Source organism: Neodiprion pinetum, chromosome 4 (assembly GCF_021155775.2).
Source record: "Neodiprion pinetum isolate iyNeoPine1 chromosome 4, iyNeoPine1.2, whole genome shotgun sequence".
NCBI lineage: Eukaryota > Metazoa > Arthropoda > Insecta > Hymenoptera > Diprionidae > Neodiprion > Neodiprion pinetum.
Genome location: NC_060235.2, coordinates 34974381 through 34991776, shown reverse-complemented (window position 1 = coordinate 34991776; position 17396 = coordinate 34974381). Strand labels below are relative to the sequence as shown.

The window sequence follows — 17396 nt, the reverse complement described above, 5'->3', positions numbered from 1 at the left end:
GCCTGTTCTTTTAAAAGGTTATACCAAAACTCAAATAATCTGTGTTCTACATTGTTTCCTCCTGATTTAATGTATTTTGTTTATTGAATATATGTAGATTTCTAATATAACATAAAATCAAAACGTATCGGTTGAACCTCAAAAAAAAAAAAAAAAAAAAAAAAAACCGTTACACGTTTGTGTACCGTGTAACATAATTTGGCGATTAATAACAACAAACGATACGAGAATCAGCTTCGAATTACAATTTCACAGTCGTCGCCTTGTTCGAGTGAGACATCAGGCCATATCTCTGCCTGACAGTTTATTGCACAAACTTCTTTTCTGCCAAGTGATCGATTTACAACTGTACGTATGCTATAAAGTATAGATCCTTTGGAAATGCTTTCTAATGTAATTAAGGCTGCAACGATAAGATACAAACCATGTATATATATCATATACATACGTTTACGACGTCGTTCAGATTTAAGAAGTTTGGGTATTACCGCAAGGGGGAAAAGAAAAAGAAACTTGTAGCGAAATTTTCTCTTCTTGGAATTCGGCGCGATCGTTTGAGATAATATTTTCTCGAAGAGTCAGCGTCGTCGGTAATGCTGTTAATTTAATCAATCAGGAAAGTTTGCACCGGGGCCTATACGATACATACCTTGATTGGCCGTGTATTCATTACCCCCGAAATTGCAATCTCATCGTCAGCGGTGGCTCGTTGAAGCCACGCCTTTCGGTGCCGCGGGGTTATCGAACCGATTGCAACTCGATATTATTATACAGTCGTTCGAAGAAATTATTCTTCCCCCGGTCCAAAGTGATCACAGACCTGATTTTTCCCAATTTTCACCAACTCGATGCGTCGCACCTCCGAATTCTGCGGACCACCGCAGGTACGTTATATACGCCATCGGAAAGATTCGCTTGCAATAAGACAAGAAATGATTCCTATTCGACAAATTTATTCGTCAATCGTCTCTATTATATTGTTTCATTGCCCGTAGATCGCTGGCTCAGTGTAAACGGTTCTTGTTACACCGGCTATGGGTTGATATGTACTAAACGTGACTCGTCTCGAAGTGCAGGGAATAGACGATCACGGGCAGACGACGAGAGACTGTAAAAAGTGCAGGTGCATGGTCTGCAAGCTTGTCGCGTAGCTATTCAGAGTAAATTCCTTACCGCTGCCTGCGTGCAGTGTGGCGTACGTGGAGTAGTGCGATCTATGGAATTAATCACAGCACTCCATGTAACTTTGACGCGCAGCTTTGCCCATTTTTCATTCTTTCGATAATTTTCGTACATCCTCACTTTCGACTTGCATTCACCAGTAATTCTTCATCCTGGTCTCATGCGGGTTACAGCAGCAGGCGAAGTTTCGTCCAATCTTTCAGCCTGCACGATGTTACATTCTTCGATTATACTTTTTTGCGCAGCATGTTACATGTACCCAGAGAAACGATTTTAAATTGTTTTTTTTTTTTTTTATTTTTTGTTCTAAGCGAATATCGTTCTGCAATCTTGGAGCTCCTTTCGGAGAATACCTTTTTAATTGAACAGAGGTAGTGGGAAATTTTTTTTATTGAAATACTCGAAAATTCTTGAATGCGCGTTTGCCAAGTTCTATCGACTTGCAAAGCGATCGATATTCGTTTATGTAAGTATAACGCGGTGGAAAGGATATATTTAAGGTCCGACGAACGCTGCAATTTGCCACGATACAAGGATCTCTCTGATTGCAAGCTGTTGCACAGACTCGGCCGAGGGAAAACACGTGGCCTAAGAACAACCGTAAACCGTGTAAACTCGTTTTTGCAATACATTTTTCGCTCAGTCACAGGCTGCTCGATTTGGACGAAACGATCGCTTCGAACGATCCGTTCGCAGTTGCCAAGTACAGGGATAGATTTATCGTCAATTAGAAGCTCGACGATTTTTTCTTCCCAACCCAGCTCTTGTCGATAGGATTGAAGACATCGGCGAGAAAAAAACGGTATCTTTTGAACCTTACCAATCGTTAACCGCGTTCCAAATGGATTGTTTGCCTGTCTCTGCAACTTGTTCAACGTAGGTAGATGATCGTAAATGTTGACTTTATCGTTTCAATTAAAAAGCCAAACTTGAGGGAATCACGAGAGAAGTATCAAAGGGAGAACGGAAAAGGCGTACAAATACCGCAAGGTGTTCCGCGTTCTACCTCACGCTTATAACACGTCATATCGCTGGGCGAAGTCATGTTATCCTGATACCGTGCTATTTCATCAATGTTTTTTTACCCACTCGGAGCTGAAATTTTAACGACGAGGTGCCGGATCGTGCGATACATGCAACGCGTGCAGCGCTCGACGAACATTTCGACTCGCTTACGAATTGCAAACGTAGCAATATCACTACGCTCTACTTTCAAATTGCTCGATCTGAATTTTGTGGATCGCAGTGTTTGCACAGCCTTCGATAGCTCAGTTGGTAGAGCGGTGGACTGTAGTTGGTTTTAAATATTGAGAGACATCCATAGGTCGCTGGTTCAAATCCGGCTCGAAGGATTCTTTTTTTTTTTTTTTCTTCTTTATTCGCAAATCTTCTTCACTCCGGCATCAGATATTTCAGCTGAGATTCGACCAATTGTTCGACGACTTTATTTCCCAACGATGGAATCGATGTCGACAATATCTGACATGATTTACTTATAGCTTTGGAATTCTTGCATTTACGGCAAAGGACATGCGCGATACGAATTCACAGGTCATCGCGGCTGCGGGCTACAAAATCATCTACCGCTTCGTTATCTCATCTGCGTAAAACCTGATGCTATAATAACAACGAACAAGCTGCGTCAAATATGTATATTGTGCAATACACCTCACAAGTTGAGTGTTCAAGTTTACACTCTAACTGTTAACCAAAGTGCACCAGTTTTTGTTGCGAGTACACGGTGATTTTTTCATCCTTTTTCTTCCCCTCGGCCTTGATCAAAGGTGGTAACGTTCATGCGGGACAATCTGTGCGTACGTACTTTCAAATATATCGTATGACTTATTTATATTATAAATATACCTATCACCAGGATCTCGCAATCTGTGAATCGGGAGATAAAAAGACTGCAGCCGGAGTTAATTCCCGCATATATAATAAAGACGTAATGCGATAACGCTTCAACGATATCACGCACATCGTACAACGAGAGTGGCTGCGTGCACACAACGAATATTGCACACGCGCATAATTCTCTGACAGCCAACGATCTGTTAAAACACATACGCCTATCACCTGTCGAGCGTGCACTGCCTGTTATAAATATAGGTATGTATTTACGTACAATGCGTACGCGTACGCGTACGAATACATGTGTGTACGGAATAAGAGCGATCCTCTCGCGACACTCTCACTCAGACTCACACTCGCGGAGCAACGATTCTCGGATACGTTCTTCTCCCTGCGATAAGATCCACGTTGGTGTATCGTAAGTTTAACCCCCTTGGTGTTTTGTTGAATTCCTTGTAGACGATCGCCGTCTCGCGGCCAGCCGTTCCCCTGACGTACGAGGTGAGAAAGCCACGCGAGGTGGAGGAAAAGGAGTGGGTTAGTAGCGGAGGCCAATTACCGGACATACGTCGTCGTCGTCGCGAGGAGAGGAGAGGAGAGGAGAGGTGAGGTGAGGTGAGGAGAGACGAGTGCGCGTGTGTGCAAGCGCCCGGCTATGAGGAGGTTCATTTCGTAACGAGTGATAAGCATCTGTGCTGGACAGGTTTCAAATTAATGTCAACTCTTTGAAACCGAAAAAGAGTTTATTAACGCCCGCGGAGTCCCGGATGGACTGCCCCTGTTTCGCTCTCGGCCGGCGTCGCCGTTTCATGTAATTACAACCGAGGCGAGCTTTCATGGATTCATTCGAGTATCATCCTTCATGCTCTACCGGTTCCCAAATTTCATTCCCGGAGAGCGAATGACGTTTCAACAGATCTTTCAAGGGACAATCTCGACGAGAGGGGTTGTAGAGGTACGTAGGTGCGTCGTGTAGTTTTATTTTGCAAATTGGTTCAAGGTCGTTGTCTGTGATGGATTACGGATTAACGGGGAAACTGATAAGTGTCACGGCGAACGTGCAATCGTCTCTGCCAATAACGCGGAGCCTTGTTTTAGGGAAAATTGCCGGCGACGAGAGCGATCGAGACAACGTCGCGGAGTTTAAATATTCGTCGTGAATAGTCTCGCTGTAGTACCATTTTGAAACGTTTAACTCGCGGTGTGTCCTTGTCGCAATCTATCTCGGTGTAACACACCAAGTTCTCGCAATCACCCGCAGTCCGTAATTAATGAATCGAAGGAAGGTCGCGAATATCTGAATAACGATCGATCATGCATCGGCACGTACGCAGCAATGATTTCCCCAATTATCGACATACCTACGCAATGTTATAAATATATCGAGTGTAGGACGAGAGAACGGCGAGTATCGTTTCTGAAGAAAAAAGACTCGCTACAGGTTCGCGATGATTAATTTCCTTTCTAACTTTCGTGCCTATCCCCCGGGCCGAAGATCCAATCGATCAAAATTTCGATAATTATGGATCTGTGACGTGGATAAAGATCTCATAATAATTTCTCGGGAGTTAGACGCTGTGGAATATTGCGCCTACAGGCGCCTTTCGTGCCGTGGCAGCAACACTCGTTTTCCACTCTCCGTTCGTGCTGCCTTACGGATAATTGTATTGTACAGGGATAGCTCGGTAGATAAGAATCGGTCCAGATCGCTCGGATCCGCGTGAGCGCGTGGAAAACGACGTTTACTCTGCCGCACGCCCTTTACTTATACTCGTACAGGTACTACCGCTTTGCCAAATACTGCGCCGTATCTGTAAGTAAGCCTGTAAGCTGGCCGTATGCGTTGTACCGTAAAACGTTGACTGTGCAATTACACAGCTGCTACAGCTGCTGCAATTTCTATACAAGCGAAGGAATCGAACTCGTATAAAAGCGTTCAAGTCCTCTTTCATATGCATATATATTATTATTTATGAATTGCTCTTTAAATTACTGAGGAAACGTAACACGGGCGCGTGGATATAGGAATCGGATTCCGTCCGTGTCTTTCAAGACATTGCATCATATATAGTGAGGAAAAAAAAAGTATATATATAAAATATATATATAAATATATATGTATATGTATATATATTATTATAACAATATCCGCGTAAGTATTACAGATGTGCAGGGTACGTAAAAATAACGATTACTCCGCACCTGTAATTACAGACTTACCTTTTCTTGGGCCATTAATTACGTCTATTTACGATGTACATCCGACTGTACAATATAATTCGTGTATTCTCAGATTTAATATGACCGTGTACGCCTGTGATTTAATCGGCGGAAGTGTATCGCCGTTTATCTATAGTCGACCATAATATCGTCTTTTTGTTTTCTCTCCTCGTTCACTCTCTACTCTTCCCCCTTTCTTCTACTTTTTTTTTTCTCACTTTTGACCAGATAATCAGCCCTTCAATACGGAACGGTTCCGATTCGTGCTGTAAAACAGTGGTGGGTATCAAAGGCTCAGCGAATAGTAGCGATAGTCACAAATATTTCATATTTTGCTTAAAAAAATTGTGAAAATAAGATTAAAGAAGATAAAAAAACATTGGTTTGACGATGAACTTGCATTATAACCTCTAACCTCAAAGTTAATTTCTTTCTGTTACCAATTTGTCGTTAAAAAGTCAAACAAACAATCGGCTTGGCAATTTCCGAAATGAAATGCCACCGGTGCTATAGTGTTTTTGTGCGACTTGCATGGTGTACCCGTCGGTCAATCAATCGTAAATTTTTAGCGATAGAGAAATGGCGCTATATTTAAAAATGCATATTCGCGTTCGTATTCGCGAATATCGATGGCGAACATACGCATCCGCATTCGCATTGGCGAATATTTAAAAATTCAAATTCGTTACATCGCTGCCTCCTACCACGCTGATACCTTTTGCATTGACGCTCATGATAAAGCGCTAGCTCGTGTGCCAATTTTATGGGCGTAATAAATTCTAATCAATCGATGGTTCCAAATCCGGGCACTGAACTCGATACATTTTTAAATGAATTTCAATCGCGATGTGGATTTTATTTCCTTTCTTTTCGGACGCGTCAAACAAATATACAAGGTTCTTATTATATCCTACACTCACTCCCCACGTTCAGGTACACGCGGGTGTAGCTAAAGGCGTTTACTTACATCCACCGTGTACTACGTTATATAGGTATTTATACTGCTTGAAGCTATCACGTGTATGTATAGCGAACACTATTTTAACAAGCGGTTTCTAGCGGGTAGTGATGTATATATATTATATACGCGCGGTACGTTCCACCCTGTAAGTAAAAGAGCGCCTCTTGTGCGGGATAAGCATGTAATAATATCGAGTTTCTTACCTCATGTACACATTATAAGGATCAAGGTACACGGGCTTTGCTTAATTATCACGTCTTGTGCCTTAATCTGATTAACGCGCAGGTTCTATGGTAAGGATGTAAGCAGTCGGGTCGTATTAGTTTTGGTTCGAAGACAATATTTCTGTTCAGTCGCGCCGTATCGGCCTTTACGCTAACGAACATCGCTTGCGTACGGCACGTTATACCTTGCACGTATGTACCACACCGTTTCTACGTGTCAGAATATACGTAGGTTCGTCTTTAGATGTGCGGCATTTATTATATATTTATAGTAATATCCGAGGTGGATTGTAGACGGGTATATTGGAATGGTATGGAAAAAAAAGAATGTATAAAGTTTTATTTTTTCTTGAAGTTCAGTTTAACATTCAGCACAGAAATTATTTTTCCGTAGGATGATTTGTGCGCGTACGCGTAGTGGATTGATATTCTTTGCAAAAACAAACAGGGAAAATTTATAAATTATTTAATAATACGCGAGTTTATAGATCAAAATCGCAATATTGACGATATTCAATCGAACATGTTGAACGAACATTTTGGTATCTATAATTGATGTACAGTCTGCCATATTACAGTCTGCCATAAAAAATCTTAGTCTCTGACCAAGTTCCGTTACCTTATGCATAAACATTTCTGGTAAATTATACACCTTTGGCGTTATAATGTTTGTTAATTTTTAGCGAGATTATGCAGCATATTATAAATTTCTCATGCCTCTTCGACACCGCAACGTATAATAATAAAGAAATAAAAATTAACGATTCTATATATGATGTGTAGTTGAAACTAGTACCACGTTACGCAATTGGTTGAAACAAAAATTAAAAAGAAACAAAAAAAACTTTCTCGCACATTGCTTATTTCTTAGTTAATTTATTTGTTTTTCTCTTCGCATATCGCAAGTTAATATGTTTGATACAAATAACCTTATTTTTTGTAGTGACAGTTTGATCAACGGCTCGTTAGTCAAAACTATTCAGATATAGAATCGTGTAACACGTTAGAGGAGGTCGTCGAACTTGTGTAAGAATTTCAACGCGTGCCCGGAATCATTTCTGTATGCATAGAAACGAGTACATACCATACGCACACAATTATATACGCGGCTCGTGACTTGGTTATGTTGCTGCTTTATTATTTCTTACAAACAATGAATAATTAGATATGCATCTATTATATTCGGATTAACATCACAGATCTTGTAGGTGTAAAACAGATTGTAGAGAATAGTAAAATGCCGGCGTTGCTTTTACAAATGATTTATTACCGCAATGAACCGTGTTTGTATGTCTATAGGTAAACTTTTTACGTATACCTATCATTTTGTTCTTTGTGCACTATTAAAGTCACCGTTTGGCGTTATTAAATCGATCAGAAAAACGTGATTACAAATATTCTATCGAAATTCTCCTGACAAATTATTTGTGTCGATTCAGAAAAACCAAGATCAAGAACTTCTCGGTTTCCCATTCGCAGATATCACTTAAAATCACCAAATTCTGTACCTACAACCCTAACCAGATTTATTCTTACTTTTTATAACGTCGAGTTGAATGTTTCAAATAAGTTTTTTTTTTTCTGTTTTTTTTTTTTTAAATTGTTATTTTTATCGCGATTAATGTGTAACGAAAATTTCGTCGCATTCGATTTGCCGACCTTCTTCTATTTTGCTTTCGTAAAGGCTTCTGGACGTGTCTTCCGTTATTACGCAACAATCCAAAAGGAAGCTGGGAACTCTCGCTACCGTATCTGTACGCGATTATCATAAGCCGTTGATTTATACGTAAACGTGTTCACTTCTTACATCCATATTATATACGCTCGGTTTACGCAAAGCCACAACATACGGGACGGGCAAATAAACGCCTCAACGTGTCGCTTCGTTAAAAAAAGGTCTGTTCGCCGAAGTGTTTTTTATCTTTCTTTTTCCCCCGATCTAAATACGCCGTGCGAAAGACGAAAAACAAAAGACAAGACGATTCTTGAAATTGATTTTACGCTCGCGACGTTCAAAATATACAATTTCTGCCGGTTTCATTACCACGGGGAAAGATGTGCGAATTTTACTTTGCGCAGCTTACCGTAGCTGGTTAAAGTCGTGGTTGACTTTCGAATTACAGGTATTCTACCTACCTACGTACAATTATCAATTGTCCGTTGCGTTATGCCGCGCGTCAGCGTCGTTGCCGTGGTTATAGCTCCAAGTAACAAGGGTAATCGAAGGATCGTATCGTGGGTGTGTCGTACTGTTATATGAGCGAATAGGCACGAGCTACGGGTAGACGTATAACAAGGTACCTACCTATAACCTAGGTAATGTTCTCGCCGAATGCACCCATATGCTCCATAGTTTCACAATCGTTCAATTAACAGCGACTTGCGGGCAGGTGTAGGCAGCCTGCTGTCGGCTGGAACCTGCAGGTTGTTAAAATGAACGACTGTAATCGTGGTGCGGTACAGTTACAGTTGGCGCATATTCAGTGTCACCTTACGCAGGGGGCTGCAACGTGTCCCGACTCTCGCAATCAGCTCCGCACTTTCACATCTTTCTTCTCCCTCATCTATGTACAACGATTATTCGATTCGCGATTTTGTACGTGTGTCATTAGCACTTGCCGGGGATCCGATAACGTGTTACGCAAGCGTAAAAAAACATTTGAAATTGAACAGGAATTCACCGTGGGCATGCCACGTGGGATATCTACGCGTATTAGGGTGCTGGGGAAAAAAATAACTTGAGATTTTCCACCGTGGCACACCCTAAAAAATTTGTTTGGGATCGCGCTCATTTCATGTTTTACCTTTCGTTTTATATTTTTTTTTTTTTTTTTACAATTTATGACGAGACACGTTGCAGCACTTCAATTATTATTCCTTTCCTGACAATTATATTCAAGCCAAAGATCAGGATCCATAACACAACGATATATCGACCGGAAATTTCATTCGCCTAAATTAAAAGTTCGTATTAAATTATAACTATTTTACGAGATTGAATTGATAATGAAAAAGTCGTGAGATATGCATTTCTCAAACATTAGCTGGAGTCCCTTTGGTCACGTAAATTGATGTTATGATTCATGTTGGCAGGAAAGAAAAACAAATGTCACACACGATACTTCGTAAAAGTGAAAAAGTGTTTGAAAAAAGTGAGAAATCAACGAAGCGTGATCTTCCGCATAACGTAGAACGTTCATCGTTTGACAGAATCTTTCCTTTATCCCGAACAAACTTTGTACGAGGTGCTATGGTGGAAAACGGTAAATAATTTTTTTTTCGAAACATCCCAACGTACATGTATATTGAATTATGCAGGCGGATACTCGTTTTCCGCATAATTATAGCAATATTTTTTCCTAACACGTCCGGTAAACGATACCGCCGTTTAAAAGTGAGCGGAGCGTGCATAACGCGATCACTCGAGCTGTACCCTGAACCTAACCTAATCTATTATGTACCTGATCTAGCGTGTTACGTTCACGATGACAAAACGTCCGCCCAGACGTCGGGACGCCGGCATTCGTGTAAGATCACATGTGTACGAACGGTGCAATATACCGGGTGGGTAATTCCTTGGTTTTATAGGTAAGGTGCCTCCTAGGTAACATATAACTGCCGTAAAGCGCAGCGACGAACCGGCCGCTGCGCTGCGTCTTACAATTAATTCGAAAATACTGCACGCTGGAATTCCAGTCTTCCGTGGGATTAATCTATTCGGCGAATAACGTCATTGAGGAGAACCGGTACCTCTGTGGAGCTTTTTTTTTTATGGTTCATGACAATTAGGTACGCGGAACAAGGTGAAGAGATCGATCTGAAAATAGAACCGAAGCTGTATCTCTATCTCTTCTATATCTTTATTTTTAAGTATATGTATAGTAAAACTCAACGTCTCTCTGTCTATTCTTCCGTATGTTCGCTTATATCTCTAGAAATACTCAATTAATTTTGAAACCTTTTAGGATTCTGTACCTTGAAGGAAAATAACGGAACCCTTGTAGGATCACTTCGTTGTTCATCTGTTCGTTTGGTGAGACTCTTTTTCTCGGGAACGGGTAGAGGCGTCAAGTTGAAATTAATATCAAATACTAAAGTCTACGGTGCCTCGGAGGCGTAGAAAATTCAAACTTCTAAGTTAACGCAATCAAAAGATACGGTTATTTATGTCACATATTTTTATATACTCGCAAACTAACTCGTTCAAACCTAGAGGATACTTCCCGTTGATCTAGAATCATGAAATTTGGAGAGAAGCAAGGTCTCACGGCACAAGTGATGGATAAAGTCCGAAAATAGTTAATTTAAGTCCTACTCGCACTTGTCCGGTTTTTTTCTTTGGGTGGCTACCGTGACTGGCTAGGTTTTAGGTTATATTTGGAGATGTAACGATATTTGTAAGCCAAGTCGGAAGGGGATCACACACTTATGCGAAGACTCACCGAACTCTTACAGATAGTGGAAAGTTGTGTTGAAGAGTTTTCAAGGCCTTGGTGAGCTCTAAAAAAAGTCTGCGATTGGACGGCATATGGTTATGTCCAATAGTTTTGCCACACGATGCAATTGAATATGTTAAATTAGTGAATTATTCCGATGAGGCGGAGCTGCAGATTGTCATTTGCAAGGTTTCCTCCAATTATGGTGAAAATTTTCGCGCGCAGGGCACAAAATTCCCATGCTATGATATTTGTACTTCCGTAGTATTCGGCGGGTCGTAGATGTTTTTGGTTTCGTTCCGTTCTGCCACGCTGTGTACTTGTCTATAAACGTGTACCTGTGACGAGTATCGACAATTCTCGAAAGGCAATATTGTGCGTGCGCCTTGAGTCCACGGACATGAAAGATTCTGTTCCTTGGTCATTAGGCGCTAATCGATTATTTCGTGACCGATCGAATGATTTAAATAAACACCAGGTTCGTTCTAAATTGGACCCCGTCAACCACGCCCCGTGATATTTTCACGTATATCAGTTGGAGATGAATACATCACTAGAATACGCTATGCGATACGCACGAAGCATTTGTAAGATTATTCGAGTGTGAGGGACAACGTTAGGTAATACAGAAAAGCTATTATTAGCCGTTTAAATTACATGTGCTTTTATTGACGGTGATATTGCAGATTATAGATTTTTATATTACAAAAACTATGAGATATCCCGCAGCTCTCTTTTCTCCGTATTACGAGAAATCAAAGTGAATAATGAAATGTCGGTAAAAATTTGAAATTGCAACGGTACGAACTCGATTCTACTACGATTCTCAGGCATTCCGTGTAAAAAGGTGTAAACCTCTTTGCACCACCTGCAGTGAAATGCATGGAATAGGTTTTCGAGATGGGTATTTTTTGAAACACGTTGTATTATACATACACGCATGCATACGTACCTACTCTCGCGTATGCCGGGTATATTATAAGGCTCTAAGTTTAATGTACCCACCGCGAATACGATCAAGCGTTTACTTAATGTATCGTTCGGAGTAAACGCGTATAACTGCAGAGAGAGGACAAGCGGGACTCGAGCAAGGAAAGCAATTGAATTAGTTACCGGCCCGTGGGGTCTGGCGTCTTAATGTACAAGCGACAGCAGCCGGGCTGCAGTCTCTCCGCTACAGGTAGGTAGGTAGGTAGGTAGGTAGGTAGTAGGTACCTACCTACTGCAAGGCAGCGGTGCGGTAAAAACTGCACGAGAGAAAGAGAGAGCTTGCAGTTTTGTGCTGCGGCGATATATCCACCACCATAAAGTCGAGGAATCATACGAGTATTTACACCCATACATTATACATCGTGTGCCGTATTATATGGTTTTTGACTGATGAATTATAGACGCGTGAATGCGATAAAACGATTGTGTTACGTGTTATACGGAATTCCGCTAGCGTATAATGTGAGGTACAGGTGTCGTAAGGTAAACGCTTCGACGACGCGGTTTTTTTTGTTTTTTTTTTTTTATTTTTTATTTATTTTTTTTTTTTTCAATATCCGTTTTCCTTCTTTTTCTTCGTGGTTATTTATTCATATGCACGTGATTTAATGGGAGTAAATCCGATTGTCGGTATACGTTTAATAGTTGCGCGGTGTCGCATTGAATTACCTTATACCTCTCGAAGGTCTGCAGGTCGATAATTTATTCCTCAATCGTAGGTACACCTGCACGTTTTCTTTCTTTTTTTATCTCTCTCACTTACTCGCGTTTTTTCTTCTCTTTTCTATCCTACGTATAAAATTTATGTGCAATACACGTATAGACAGGCGCACACGCACATTATTCTAGGATTGATCTAAATCGATTATACAGGTTGCAGCGAAAAGGCCAGTCTGCAAACTATAATCCGTATTCCGCGTACGTCACACGTTTGGAATACCGTAAACGTTGCTCGTACGTAAAAAGCTCTGATATCCCGCCTCTCCGCGTTTATACTTGGATGGCAATAAAAAATGTAAAATACATAAGGTGAAAAGAAAAAAAAAAAAGAAACAAGGCTAGTTGCGCGGTGGAATCGTATCCCATACCTATACTTATACCAAATCATTCACTTATGGATTGAGTCGACACGCCGTTTGTCACCTTGCATTTATTATACATATACATATATATACAATTATATATACACAACTATAGGTATAATATCGCTGTTTTCGACACATCATTGCATGCATGTTTCTATATCGGCAGAATTTTTTTTACTTTATACGAGCTAAACGTGAAACGATTTATCACCATCTTACATGTACAAATATATGTGACATGCATGACGGAGATATATGTATATATATGACATATTATATACTCACAAATACCCTCTGCGCCACACGTTTTGACTCCATTTCGACTCGCCTCATTGCGCTGCGCACTCCACATATATACATGCAAAATATCCCCTTGCAGCGCACAATCGACATGATTCCGTCAACACTTTTTTGCACAATTATACGTAATATATAAGCTCGTAGAAAATTATTGTGCAAGTGTCACGCGTTGGTTTAAAAGGATTTCTCACATCCTCGATACGTTCCGGCAGATCACTCATCCCGTTCAGCCAGGGCTGCCTCTCGGCTTGTTCCTGACCTCTTTGCCGCTTAAATACGATCAGCTGTTCGAATCTCGTACATTTTTCACAATGCGGCTGCGTTTACGTGCAACGATTCATCGTCACATGCGCGCGCTCGGCTTAAAGAGCGCGATTTGTCGTCGTTGCGTTGATCGCGCCGCCGATTCGTCGCCGATGTGCGATTGATTGTCCCTGCATTTCACGCAGGGTTAGTCCGCGTAATCAACCTCGGTGGTATGTATGAGCCATGGTTTCCGATCTGTGCGTGCATGGCGTGTATGGGTATCTATAAATACGCGTAGATGCACTCGGTATAAGGCGTAAGCAATAAAGCTCCGTACGTTATTGCCGCACATTGTCCGTGTCTACCGGGTGACAAATAACTTGTTTGTATTACAGCGGTGCTCGTAGCTTCTCGCCTCTCTTTTATTTCTCAGCTCGATCTCGCTGTGAACATATGCGTGTGTGTATGCACGTATGTGTACGCAAGTAAGCACGAGCGACTTGCAATCAGATCGATGGAAGAGTAGGCACACACACCGGTGTACGTATGATAATACAGTTAACAGGGGGAAAAAAATAGAATAAAACAATAGCGGTGATCGATTAAAATCAGTTCGTGGTTGTGTGTACGAGCGGCATCATTTGTTACACGTCCAGCTGTTGATTACTTTTAATTTTATACCGGGTGTAGGTACGTGAACGGGTACAAAAATGTCAATATCGATCTATATACGTATACCTGTGCAGATTTTCGACTCCTTCTCGACGCCGGGTTTGTTTGGCAACGCGGTTAATTATTATCGATACAGGGGATAATTAATCGTTGGATGTATAAATTGTAAAAACGTAAGACTGCAGGCTGTACGCAGACGAATTACTCCGATTATTATAGCTGACCCTCATCCTTACCGCAGTTGTTGTTGTTGTTCTCTTTTACGTAGCCTAGATAATCGAAATCTAAATGGCTCGCTATGCTGCAAGGTGCAGCGCGATATCATGCAGGTTCTGTCTTTATATATAAGTATATAGGTATATACCTGGGTGGTAATAGTGCGGTGGCAATCGGAGATTGTAGATAGTAATGTAAGTGTTGCCGTGTATAAACACCGGGTTAAACTTAAGAGCGTATTATGTAACGGCCGTCGAACGTGCCGAGAATTCTTAAAGAACTCGAGCGATTAAAAATCTAAACGCTACTGCACGCAAGAATTTACTACACATACGCACGTATATATTGTATACCTATTTTCTTTTTTTCATTTCTCCAAGCCGCTTGAATCAGTGCAATGGTTTCCAGATGTGTTCTTATGCTCCTCTTATTATTATTGTTTTTTTTTTTTTTCAATATTTCATTTGTACTATACCCGAGAATTCATCCCGTAATAACGTTAAACGCTGTTTAAATTTATACACATCGGTGCCGTTGTGGGTCCTGTTTTGCGAGGAAAAACAATTATCGCAACGTTTGCTGATTGCAATTTATTTGGAAATATTCGATCCACCATTTCTACGTTTTAGGCAAAGGATTGTTTGAGTCAAGTGATATTCGTTTGATTCAACTAAATATTAGAATCGAATGCGGTGAACACGACACTTAGTTAATACAACAAATTACTTTTGTCGTGCGAAATACTTGCGACAATTTAATACAGAATTGAAACAAGCCTTTTAATGATCATGCTGATTATAAATTTATTCATGATAATACGGCGCGAGTTCCTTGCGATAATGTGAATTTTGTATCAAGAAAATGTGCGATTCGAATGACTAAAAATTTGATTGAATGCACCTTAATCGCTTTGTTTTAAAAACATGAAATTGCTGTTTCAAAACGAAGTTGAGCTTGTTCTGATTCACGTTTCGGTGAGTCGAGAGTCCAATGGTTGGAAGAGATAATTAAATTTGTTGTTACAAAAATCTTTTGAATTGACTGCACATTAGAGTTAGTCAAGCGCACGAAACTTACCTATTCATCGAATGATATCATCTGTAATTCTGTTTTCTCAAAGTTTTGCGAGATTTAGTTTATATTTAATGCGTAAAACCGGAAAACTTATCGTCGTACACGTAGACGTATAAATTAAACACGTGTCAATATTTTTTGTTTATATAGAGTCGATATCAATTTCCACGACTCGACACTTGTTATTATGCTTTCTTCGTTTGCAATAGGTTTGTTTACAAATTTATTTCACGTTATCCGTATCTAACTTTCGAGCCGACTACTCGGTTTTATACCCATCTTTTAAGGGGGTGTCCTGGTCGATTTCGACGACGACGTACCTCGAACGTAAAAAAGGGCTCAACAGCTCCGTTCTATACGTAATTCTGAACAAAAACACTTGCAACAAATTTTCGTCTGACACAGAAATTAAGAAATGGCATGGATTTTATAAAATCGCAACAGTAAATTCGTAGAATTTATGTTACATGTATATATTATATATACTCGTATATAGAGAGAGAGAGAGAGACAGAGAGCGATAATGACAGCCGCTGCACTTACAATTAAATGCAGCAATAGGATCGTTGGAGCTATTTGAAAAATTCGCTCGCTCCCTGACGTGCAGCTCAACAAGGATACACGTACGTGTCATTTTCCAAGTACGCGCCGTCACGACCGTTGCATAAAGCAAATTATATGTCCGTCTCTTTTGGGTTCTGCTGATGCTCAGCCTGCCGACTAACGCGACATATCGTTTGCTAACTAATTCTTCTCTCGGTATGTTTCAGGTGACAAGGAGTTCCCCGAACGGGCCAGTATCTTATGCCAGTACCCAACCAGAGGCCAGTGTAGGTGGCCGGTGTTTTTGTCCCATGCCGGCCGGTTGCAATTTAACTTTAGTTAGCTAATTTCATAGGTTGAATTTTTACGCGTACATATAAACAAAACCAACAAGAACAAGAACGATAACAGCGACGAGTCGCTGTTTCGATTAAATTCGCGTTCTACATATATTTCTAAATATATATTCGAGATCGTCCGTCGCGCGAGTAATATGTTGATACAAAGTTGGGATCGATGCAGTGTGTTTTCAGACTGAAGTGACGGGAGTGATTCAATATCGTGATTTTCATTCGATTTTCTTTCTTCGTCTTTTTGTGACGTGGATTCGAGAGATAAATAATATACATATAAATATCGCATACATACATATATCCGTATATATATATATATATATATATATACCTTCGGACATAACAACGGTTGTGAAGAGCAACGGCTGATAAGTGAAACGGGAGAGGAGGAAGTACGTCCAGTGGTGGCCGGAAACGCGGACTTAAACCGAGAACGCCAACCTGCAATCAAGGTTCATGGTTTTCATGGTGAGTCTATCCTATAAACTATACATAATGTATCGTTTTACAGAAAAATTGTTGATGTCTTGTATTTTGCGGTAATACGCGCAGGTTCGATGACTGCGTGCAATTGTTATTATATCTCCTCAGGTATACATATACCAGAATAAATTTGGCGGTGAATTATATTTCATTATTCCCACACCGGTGTACGAAACAGCTGAGCTTCGATGTTGCATTAAATTAGATCCGTGAATTTTATCCCGTGCGGGTAATAAAGAAAAATAAAATAAATAAGTAAAAGAGGGTCGCAGATTATAACGCATGCTCTTAGTCTGCATATCTAATTCGTTGTACGCGTCTATTATTGTGTAACGTATAGTAATTTTAGAAAAAAGTGTCTGTAATAAAGAGAAGAAGTAAACATCATTATTTTATACGACGGAGTAAAGTTCGCAGGCCTTGTGCCGCATTCATTTGTAATCTGCCTACGGACATTTAACTGTCAACTGGAGTATCTTCGTTTAGGGACGATGATAAAATCTGTCACCTGGCATTTGATGGTGAGAACAAAAAATGTTGCATCTTTTTTATATTTTTGT

At 40.4% G+C, this 17396-nt stretch overlaps 1 protein-coding gene and 1 non-coding gene across 2 annotated transcripts in view; both read left to right on the top strand.

Annotated features, from left to right (window-relative positions):
• The window catches only part of LOC124215806 (uncharacterized), a 262163-nt gene that overhangs the window by 28730 nt on the left and 216037 nt on the right, over positions 1–17396 (top strand). Inside the window, exon 2 of the mRNA XM_046619560.2 lies at positions 16228–16821. Coding sequence (XP_046475516.1) covers positions 16810–16821 — 12 coding nt within the window. The 5' untranslated portion in view covers positions 16228–16809. The remainder of the gene's footprint in view (positions 1–16227; positions 16822–17396) is intronic.
• On the top strand, positions 2440–2534 carry TRNAY-GUA (transfer RNA tyrosine (anticodon GUA)). Its single transcript has 2 exons — positions 2440–2476; positions 2499–2534. It is a non-coding gene; the product is annotated as a tRNA-Tyr (tRNA).